At 42.3% G+C, this 10,453-nt stretch overlaps 1 protein-coding gene across 1 annotated transcript; it reads left to right on the forward strand.

Annotated features, from left to right (window-relative positions):
* The first annotated feature begins 2,060 nt into the window (after positions 1 to 2,060).
* Positions 2,061 to 7,376, forward strand: LOC139535537 (intraflagellar transport protein 52 homolog). Its single transcript, XM_071335031.1, has 14 exons — positions 2,061 to 2,166; positions 2,412 to 2,555; positions 2,696 to 2,783; positions 3,022 to 3,151; positions 3,266 to 3,341; positions 3,535 to 3,606; positions 3,882 to 4,008; positions 4,128 to 4,211; positions 4,613 to 4,681; positions 4,766 to 4,920; positions 5,670 to 5,757; positions 5,994 to 6,102; positions 6,216 to 6,361; positions 6,475 to 7,376. Exons 2-14 carry the CDS (start codon positions 2,437 to 2,439, stop codon positions 6,514 to 6,516), a joined length of 1,305 nt encoding a protein of 434 aa, XP_071191132.1. The 5' UTR covers positions 2,061 to 2,166; positions 2,412 to 2,436; the 3' UTR covers positions 6,517 to 7,376.
* The last annotated feature ends 3,077 nt before the right edge of the window (positions 7,377 to 10,453 follow it).

Here is a 10,453-nt window from a genome sequence, read left to right on the forward strand (position 1 = left end):
GATCTTCAGGTCAGTAAGTTCCCGAATTCCCGGGTTGGAATTTCGAGTTGGATGACCGTTCAAAGCGATTTTCCCCAAATTCCCAGTTTTCTTGAACGCACTGCAGTCAGAGACGTCTGAGTTCCAAGTTCATTTGAACACGGTATGAGCTGGCGTCCTTTCCTGGCTGATGTTACAGACTGACTGCTGACAGAGAGGAAGAGGCGTGGTTTTATACAAGACCACATGTTGTTCTTAGCCTGATCGAAGAAAAATAAACTGTGTGTGAAGAAGGTAATGTAGAAACAATAGTGGATCAATATATTAGTAATCAGTTTTATTCTTGTCTTGTAGATGATTCAAAGGATGCCATGTATGGAAAGACAGGAACAGGTGTGTTTATTCCTGAGTTCGATGTTAATCTATGCAAGACACTAACACATGATTTATCTGTATATTCAATAGAAATGGCTGCGATAATTGTTGGATTCCAATGGGTAGAGGAGGTGCAACCAAGAAGAGTAGTAATATGTTGGGACTCTGCATCAGTTTTGTGTAGTTTAATATCTGGAAAGTCAGAACGTGAGGATTTATGGTTAGAAATAACGATGCTAGACTCCCGAGTGGTGCAGCAGTCTAAGGCACTGCATGATGCGTCATTACAGACCCGGGTTCGATCCCAGGCTGTGTCACAACCGGCCGTGACCGGGAGTCCCATAGGGAAGCGTACAATTGGCCCAGTGTTGTTCGGGTTAGGGGAGGGTTTGGCCGGGGGGCGGGGCTTTAATGGGCTCATTGCACTATAGCGACTTCTTGTGGTGGTCTAGGGCGCCTGCAGGCTGACTTCAGTCGTCAGTTGAACAGTGTTACCTCCAACACATTGGTGCAGCTGGCTTCCGGGTTAAGTAGGCGGGTGTTAAGAAGCGTAGTTTGGCGGGTCATGTTTTCGGAGGATGCATGACTTGACCTTTGCCTCTCCCGAGCAAGGTTGGGGAGTTGCAGTGAGATCGTAAATGGATCGCAATTGGACAATCACGAAATTGGGGAGAAAAAGGGGGTAAAATATATATATATGATGCTGTTGTTGGGCTTACAAAGAAATGGTATTGAAATTCAGTTATGTTGGATTCTGGCTCATACAGGAGTTTATGGAAATGATATAGTAGATATATTAGCAAAAAAAGCAGTGAAAAATAATATTGTGGATATAAAGGTGCAGTTGGGTAGAGGGGAAATTAAAACATTGATTTGGAAAAATGGGTTAGATTGTTGGCAGAGACCCTGGGATGAAAGTAGTAAAGGCAGACATTTTTATAGTACAAGGAAATCTGTACGGGAGATAGTGTCATATAATGGAAGGAAGTTATGTTAGGGCACACAGGATTGAATACATCTTTGAAATTGATAGGGAAACATGGTACTGGAATGTGTAATGGCTGTATGGTAGAGGAAACAGTTGAACATATATTATTTTGTGGAATGTATGATGTTGAACGGGAGAGGTCGTTTGACAGGGTCGGAGAGGTTGGACGAGATAGGGGAGTGGGTGATAGTTTGGGTGGTGGTGATGGGAGTAGCGAGGTTTGTAGGGAATTATTTTATTTTATTAGAAATTCAGGGTTAGTTAAGAGAATATAGTGATATATGTAACGGATGTGAAATGGCTAGCTAGTTAGCGGGTACGCGCTAGTAGCGTTTCAATCAGTTACGTCACTTGCTCTGAAACCTAGATGTAGTGTTGCCCCTTGCTCTGCAAGGGCCGCGGCTTTTGTGGAGCGATGGGTAACGACGCTTCGTGGGTGTCAGTTGTTGATGTGTGCAGAGGGTCCCTGGTTCGCGCCCGTGTCGGGGCGAGGGGACGTACTAAAGTTATACTGTTACATATAGATAGGTCGTGACTGACCTCACACTCCAGGTGGATGTGCGTGGAAAGATGGGACACAGCCGGTTAAATATGACTTTAAATGTGATAGGAAAGCACCCAACAGAAAAGTGTGATTATTGCCAGGAAAAAGAGACCGTGGAGCATGTATTGCTACAGTATGGGCAGTATCAGCGGGAAAGAGAGAATCTATGTCTGTGATCCCTTCTCCTGTTGCTATGCATGTAGCGCCCATGGTTACTCTTGTGGATCAGTTTTGTACCCACAATGCACCATTTTGAGCCACTGGAAGATGGTTTCTAGAGGTATTTAGCTAGCCAGCTAACTTCACTTAGCTTTTTATATAAATCCGTTAATATTTTAAGATGCATTAGGGATTTAGCTACTTTGTTCAAATATACAAAGAAACAGCAAATGATTGGTCCTTCAACACTTTGCTCGCTAGTAACGATTTGTGTAAGTTAGCTAGCTAACTTAGCTGCTAGCTAGCTAACGTTGAGTAGATCATCATATAGCTACGCAATGCAATAATTTAACGTGTTTGTCACAGGTCTTTAAATAGAAGTTAACATACAATGGATAAGGAGCAGCGCAGCAGTGTTGTTTTTAACGCATCCAAGAGAGAACTGTTCACAGCCAACAATGGTTACAAGTCCCTGCAGAAGAGACTCAGGGCACAATGGAAGATTCAGAAGTAAGTTAACGTTAGGAAGCTAGTTAGCTGGCTATATTGCTTGCAATAACTACATAAGAACAATACATTGTAGTCACGTATTTGTCATCATAATAAGGTTACTTCCTCATATATGTGGTTTTATGTTTGTTCCTGCACAGCATGAAAGAGGAGCTCTCCTTGGAGAAGTTGAATGGTGTGAAGTTGTGGATTACTGCTGGCCCCAGGGAAAAGTTCACTGCTGCTGAGGTGTGTTGCTGGTCAGTTGTAGGAGGTCAAATGACATGCCTTTGGATGGAGTTTTGGGCAGAGTAATCAAAGAACAGATTTAAAAGTTTCATATCAAAGTTTGACGTGTCCCTGCATTGCAATTCTGCAGCAAAACATTCCACTAATATAGAAAATGTATCTGCCAACCTAAACACTGTTAGATATGTTGGTTGCTTTATGCTTTGAGTCAGACATTGATTCGCCCTCTTGTGCTCAGTTGGAGGTCCTGAAGCAGTACCTGGATGGGGGAGGAGATGTCCTTGTGATGCTGGGTGAAGGAGGGGAGATGAAGTATGACACCAATATCAACTTCCTCCTTGAGGAGTTTGGGATAATGGTCAACAATGGTGAGGATCATATGAGAATAGACCTTGTGACTCCGATTGTTGTCATCCAGATATTTCACTGTCAGAGTTTTATTGATGATGAGTGTTCTGTCTTCATTCTCTGTTTTACTGTAGATGCTGTCGTGAGGAATGTTTACTACAAGTATTTCCATCCAAAAGAAGCACTTGTATCCAATGGTGTTCTGAACAGGTTAGTTGATTAACCATTTAGACATCTGGATATTTGGTCTGTCCCAAAGTAATAGTGCTTTTATCATTGGTTTCTTGTCAATGCCAATTAAGTAAATGTAGCAGAAAAGGATAATGTGGTTGATACTTTCACAAGCTATGAGACACAGGCATTGTTGCGCTACTGTACAAGCATCTTGCTTTTAATCCTTTAGAGAGATCAGTCGGGCTGCAGGCAAAGTGGTGACGGGGATCATCGAAGATGAAAGTGTCGGGAACAATGCACAGTAGGTCTTCTCTGTTTTCATGTCATCATTGCCAAGTGTATGTTTGTTTTCATGTTTATAACTGTCAACACTCTCACCAGACAACAGAAATATTATCACAGTTTCATGTCTAATCATATCATATGCCAGACATAAACAAACAGGCAGATTTGCCAAACGCGGTTGGCCCTTGTTAAACAAGCAAACCAATGAGTGAAACAGTGATTGCAGTTTGGCTTGTCCAGTGCCCCCCTGGTAAAAAATGCAACCTGTATTCTTAATGTGTACTTGAACAGGGCCCTCACATTTGTGTACCCGTATGGAGCGACACTGAGCGTGATGAAGCCTGCTGTGGCTGTTCTCTCCACTGGGTCCGTCTGCTTCCCCCTCAACAGGCCTGTCCTCGCCTTCTATCAGGTCAAGGTGAGGAGCTACCGTTGACCTCCTGCCAACACCACTACATGATCATACGTTGTTTTTCAAAGATACATTGTGTCAGTTATTTACTAGTTGTGTCATTTTTTTTATTTTTTGTAATTTAGGAGGCAGGCAAACTGGCAGTGATGGGGTCCTGTCACATGTTCAGTGACCAGTACCTGGACAAAGAGGAGAACAGTAAAATAATGGTGAGTGGAGTGTCTGTCTATAAACACTCAGACTTGTCACGTTTGAGAGCCAATAATGTAGGCTCTTTTACCCTTTTCACACGATCATGCCAACCCAACTGCAATGTGTTGGTTTAGAGATTTTTGTCCTTTCCAGAATGGTTCCAGCAACTATGATGGGTGCATAACCAGGCCAGGGCAGTACAGCATGGCTGTGCATATCTTTGCTCAGCTCAGTTGTGTGAAAAGGGTATTTGACGACTTCCTGATGGGAGGCTTGTTAACGTCTTCACAGTAACACAAGAATAGTTGTGAGAATGTGATCCAAATAGCACTGTAATGGTAATGGTTGGTGATCCACTATTTGATCCCCTACGGACTCCATTCGGTTGTAATGTTCCCTTTCTCTTTTTGTTATACAGGATGTAGTTTTCCAGTGGCTCATGGGTGATAACATTAATCTGAACCAGATAGATGCAGAGGACCCCGAGGTGAGAAGCTATAAGGCATGTTTTAGGATCTGCAGTTTTACCTTTGAGTTCTAGAAGTGACACTTCTCATTCTGTTTGGCTCAGATCACAGATTACACCATGCTACCAGACACTGGCTGCCTGTCTGAGCGACTGCGGGTATGCTTGCAAGAGGGAGAGGAAAATCCAAGAGACTTTACCTCCCTGTTTGACATGTCTCTACTCAAACTATCAACGAACACGTTGCCCCAAGTCATCAGGTGAGAACACATACTGCTTTATAAACTGGAGACATCAGTTTTCACTACAGTAGGCCATAGTGGAAGTGGGTACAGGCTGTTTTGTCTTCCATACCTGCATGTTTAAATCATAAATAAAATAAAATTGTATTGGTCGCGTACACATCATTTCGAGATGTTATCACAGGTGCAGCAAAATGCTTATGTTTGTAGCTCCAACAGTGCAGTAATACCTAATAATACACACACATCCCAAAATAAAAGAAAGGAATTAAGAAACATCAGAACGAGCAATGTCAGAGTCTGGAATATAAATATATATGTATATGATGCTGTGTATAGACAGTATATGAATAGAAAAGGTGTGTACAGCAGTAGTTAAATACGATGAGCCTTGACTGGAATACAGTATATACATAAGAAGTGGGTAAAACAGTGTGTAAACATTAAAGTAACCAGTGTTCAATTACTATGTACATAGGGCAGCAGCCTTTAAGGTGCAGGGTTGAGTACCGGGTGGTAGCCGGCAAGTAACAGTAACTAAGTTTAGGGTAGGGTAATGGGCGGAGGCCGGCTAGTGGTGACTATCTAACAGTCTGATGGCCTGGAGATAGAAGCTGTTTTTCAGTCTCTCTGCCCCAACTTTGATTCACCTGTACTGTCTCTGCCTTCTAGATGGTAGCGGGGTGAACAGGCCGTGGCTCGGGTGGCTGAGGTCCTTGATCTTACGGTATGTTTGTTGACAATGTGTTTGACTTGTCCTCCTGCAGTTCCTACAAGCAGATGAATGTCAAACATGAGCCCCTCCAGCTGATCACACCTCAGTTTGAGACACCCCTTCCACAGCTGGAGCCTGCTGTAAGTTTCCCCTCAGCACCCCTCTCTAGCTCTACACAATCTCCTCTAGGTCAACCATTGTGTGGGTTCTATACACTCAACTGAGAATGACATGTGCATTAGTGATTGTATTCAAATCGAGCTTATTGACTGGGATTTAGTGATGCGACTATACACACTTGATCATTGTAGAAAATGACCAATTTGTCATCCCTTCCAAGATCTGTCTGTGTTTTCCTATGGGTTGCTTTGAGCAGGTCTTCCCGCCTGCCTTCAGGGATCTGCCTCCCCCCATGCTTGACCTCTTTGACCTGGATGAAACCTTCTCTTCTGAGAAGGTGCGTTTGGCACAGCTCTCCAACAAATGTAAGTGTTGAACCGTCATACTACATCCTATTATTTTGTTAGCTGATCTCCGACAATGTCAGTGTTAACCCCAGGTCTTATTTGACTTAATGACGTTGTTGTTCTTCCTGCAGGCACAGACGATGATCTAGAGTTCTACGTGAGGAAGTGTGGGGGCATCTTGGGGGTGACGGGGAAGTTGGATAAAGATCAGAGGGATGCCAAACACATCCTGGAGCACATCTTCTTCCAGGTCGTGGAGTTCAAGAAGCTCAATCAGGTGAGCCATATGAACATCAGAACCTTTGGTATATGCACACATGGTTAGTTGATCTAGGCAATGATTGACATTAATTTGTGATTCATGTAATTAAAATTCTCTCTCCCATACAGGAACATGATCTTGACACAGAGACCAGGTTTTCCCCGTTCTGATGACTTACAACCAATGAGGTTGCAATTTTATGTATTTTTCATGGGCTTGTATATACACACATTCAATATAGATGTATCCATATAGTTTTTCCAGTAACTACAAGAATTTAACTCCCTAGCCTTTAAACAGAATGTATATAGTTGATTAGATTAATGAACTAAATCTGACAAGTTAAATGAATATTGTATAAGGCTTTCCATATCTGATTGATTACTTGTGGTAAAGGATGACACATTTTGGCATTTACTGTGTAAAGTGTTCCATCATTTCCTCAATACATGGTTGATTTAATCAATAAAAAAACTTTATTTACTATAATAGATTGTAAAATATACAATTTCTTCAGACTGGCATCTTCTTGTGTCCCTTTGTCTGTAAAAGTGAAATTAGAGAACATGTCAATTTACAAGCCATTAAACAACCTCTGAAGTCTTAGTTGCCCAGCCATAAAACAAATATATACACTTTTAATTAGGAAATAGCATGCCAAAGTGTGGTCCACTTTCACCAAAATGACTTTTTGCTGGACAAGACACAGCAGCAGTTACTGAGCCTGGGAACCTTACCTCAACTGTTCAGTATAGCACTGTCACATGACCACTTTGGCTTGTTCAGTCTTACCAGCACTGGCTAGCTCCTCGCTCATATTTTTGGGTCAATTGTTGAACAGTTGCCTAATTAAAATGCAGCTTGTATTTAATCTGCTAGTTGATTGGCTCACCTGTGTGGCGATGATGAGCGACTTCACCAACAAGGCAACTGCCAACAGCAATGATGGGAGGGGGCAGTGGCGTGTATTCATGGAGCCAAGGGAAGTCAGGCTTCCCCAGAAAATTCACCAATAAAAAATGTATGTATCTTTTGTCTCTCTGTGTTTCATAATTTCCTTTCAATTCGCAAGAGGCTGAATGTATCTCACAGGAGAAAGCGAAACAGCGCCCCTCTGTCTCTCTACGTGTAGGCCATCTATCTGATGCTGTTTGGTCCAAACGAGTATGACATTGTTACCGCCCGTAGCATTGAATGGAGCATTTGGCCTACCTTGATAAAAAAAAGTATTGAAAAAAGTATAAAATTTGCCAATCAGCGTTGAGCTATACTGAGCAAGCTCAACTGTGAATGGTCCTGGCCCACCAAAAAATAGTGTCAACGGAAGCCAGTTTGGATTTTGGCGTCACTCCTATGAAATTACATTGAGGGCATACGTCATTGACAGAAACAACTTGAATTGTTGCATGTCATTGTCCTTTGGTAGCTAGCTAGCTAGCTAAAGTTGGCCCTTTCCTAAATTAGCAATGGATGGAGATTGGGATTTGAACTTCTGGTTTTACTAATTTTCCTTACTGGCCAATTATTATAACGGCGATTCTGATCCATCCATTATTGTGCCCCTGGCCTGCGAGGATGGAAGTTCAATATGTAGCTAGCTGTTAGGCTAATGTTAACTAAATAATGTTGCTCATGAATGGAAGTTAGGCTAGTGAGCAAGCATTTTAGCCAGGTAGTCTAGGACAACAAAAAATAAAAGCTTGTACTGTATGACAGAGTGCTCAACCGTTTAACATGAAAGAGAGGAGGATGGTGTTGGAGTTTCGAGTCTACATATTTTTTTACTTGCACGAACGCACACATATACACACACATACATCAGAACCATGGACATATTTAGCTTATGTTGGACTAAATTGTTTTTGGTATATTTTAGTTGTCACTGTATTAGATTAAGCAGAGGGAGGAGGTCAGAGACCTGGCCGGGTGGTGCCAGAATAACAACCTATCCCTCAACGTAACCAAGACTAAGGAGATGATTGTGGACTACAGGAAAAGGAGCACCGAGCACATCCCCATTCTCATGTTGTGTAGTTGATTTGATTTGGTTATGTTGAAATCGAAATTGTGTTGGAATAGTGGCGTCAGATACTGTTTTCTTTGCGACTTGCGGCAACTCTGTGGTTCTAAATCAATAGTCACTTTGGAATAAAAATCTTTCTGCCCCTTGAAGTATTCATAGGATCACAATTCGGCGCGCACACCTCTGGTCACGTCACTCCGGGAAAGCTTTGAGAGTCTGCGAGAAAATAATCGAGAGAGAGAGAGAAGAGGTACACAAATGAATGATGCTGAGGAGACACGCAGCATCGGCTTGAAATGGCAGCGAGTAGTGTGGACGAAATGGAGAGAACGTTGGAGAAGCAACAACTGTGCTGGAATGCGATCAATATGGGTGATATGGAGCGGGAGGATGACTGTCAAGGATCTGAATGGTCTGTAGTGGAAAGACATAGGAAGAAGAGAGATCACGATACTGAAATCAGTGGTGCGTCTAGTGTAGAAAGCTAAAAGAGGGTTAAGGTAGGAAGCAAGAATAATCATGTGTCGGAGTTGAAAGTTGTGATGGTGTTTGATGAGACCATAGGGCCTCATTTACACCTTATCCGACTAACTGATGTCATAGAGAAAGAGAGGTGAAGTTAAACTAGCCGGGTTAATTGGAAATGGTAGATTGATAATAGTTTGTGGTAGCCAGGCTCAGCAAGGGAAGATTCTGCAAATGGAAAAGCTTCATGGGAAGAAGATTAAAAGCCATGTCCCTGGTGCTTATGCTAGGTTGAGGGGAGTCAACACTGGTGTCCCGATAGCTATGTCCACAGATAATATTAAAGAAAATGTGAAGGGAGGCAGAGTGATTCGGGACAAAAGTTTGATCAGTAGGGAAGAGGCACAAAGAAGTGAAAGCTTATCAGTGGTGCTGAGGTTTGAGAATGTTTTGCTGGGAAAAGTACAGATATTGAATCTATGGAATCCTGTTAGAGAATTTGTTCTGTATGCACTGTGGTGTTTTAAATGTCCAAAGAATGGGACTTTTGGTGGATGCCAAATCAAATCAAATCAAATCAAATTTTATTAGTCACATACACATGGTTAGCAGATGTTAATGCGAGTGTAGCGAAATGCTTGTGCTTCTAGTTCCGACAATGCAGTAATAACCAACAAGTAATCTAACCTAACAATTCCACAACTACTACCTTATACACACACAAGTGTAAAGGGATAAAGAATATGTACATAAAGATATATGAATGAGTGGTGGTACAGAACGGCATAGGCAAGATGCAGTAGATGGTATAGAGTACGGTATATACATATGAGATGAGTACTGTAGGGTATGTAAACATAAAGTGGCATAGTTTAAAGTGGCTAGTGGTACATGTATTACATAAAGATGGCAAGATGCAGTAGATGATATAGAGTACAGTATATACATATGAGATGGGTAATGTAGGGTATGTAAACATTATATTAAGTGGCATTGTTTAAAGTGGCTAGTGGTACATTTTTACATAATTTCCATCAATTCCCATTTTTAAAGTGGCTGGAGTTGAGTCAGTATGTTGGCAGAGGCCGCTAAATGTTAGTGGTGGCTGTTTAACAGTCTGATGGCCTTGAGATAGAAGCTGTTTTTCAGTCTCTCGGTCCCTGCTTTGATGCACCTGTACTGACCTCGCCTTCTGGATGATAGCGGGGTGAACAGGCAGTGGCTTGGGTGGTTGTTGTCCTTGATGATCTTTATGGCCTTCCTGTGACATCGGGTGGTGTAGGTGTCCTGGAGGGCAGGTAGTTTGCCCCCGGTGATGCCAGGTGCATAGAGAGGCTTAGAGAAATAGGATCAGTCATGATGTATCATATTTTGAGGCTGTAAGACGATTTGATTTGATACAGACTGGATTTGAAGCAGGGTGTCTGTAGTGATGCCCCAAGCACTGATGTGCAGTGCCTTTGACCACTGTGCCACTCAGGAGAGGTGAATTCCAGCTTTCCAACGGTGCAGATTTATTTAGGCTCCCCAGTGCTGGTGGAAATTTCCATAAAGAAGTAAGTAGGGATTTATTTGGTTTAGATTTTTATTTTCACGGTAGTACCGAATTGGGCATAACA

Source organism: Salvelinus alpinus, chromosome 12 (assembly GCF_045679555.1).
Source record: "Salvelinus alpinus chromosome 12, SLU_Salpinus.1, whole genome shotgun sequence".
NCBI lineage: Eukaryota > Metazoa > Chordata > Actinopteri > Salmoniformes > Salmonidae > Salvelinus > Salvelinus alpinus.

Bases quoted from the DNA above. Each gene is read 5' to 3' on its own strand.
- LOC139535537 (XM_071335031.1), top strand. From the start codon at position 2,437: ATGGATAAGGAGCAGCGCAGCAGTGTTGTTTTTAACGCATCCAAGAGA. The intron at 2,556-2,695 runs GTAAGTTAACGT...GTTCCTGCACAG, and splicing joins GCACAATGGAAGATTCAGAA to CATGAAAGAGGAGCTCTCCT. The intron at 6,103-6,215 runs GTAAGTGTTGAA...TTCTTCCTGCAG, and splicing joins GGCACAGCTCTCCAACAAAT to GCACAGACGATGATCTAGAG.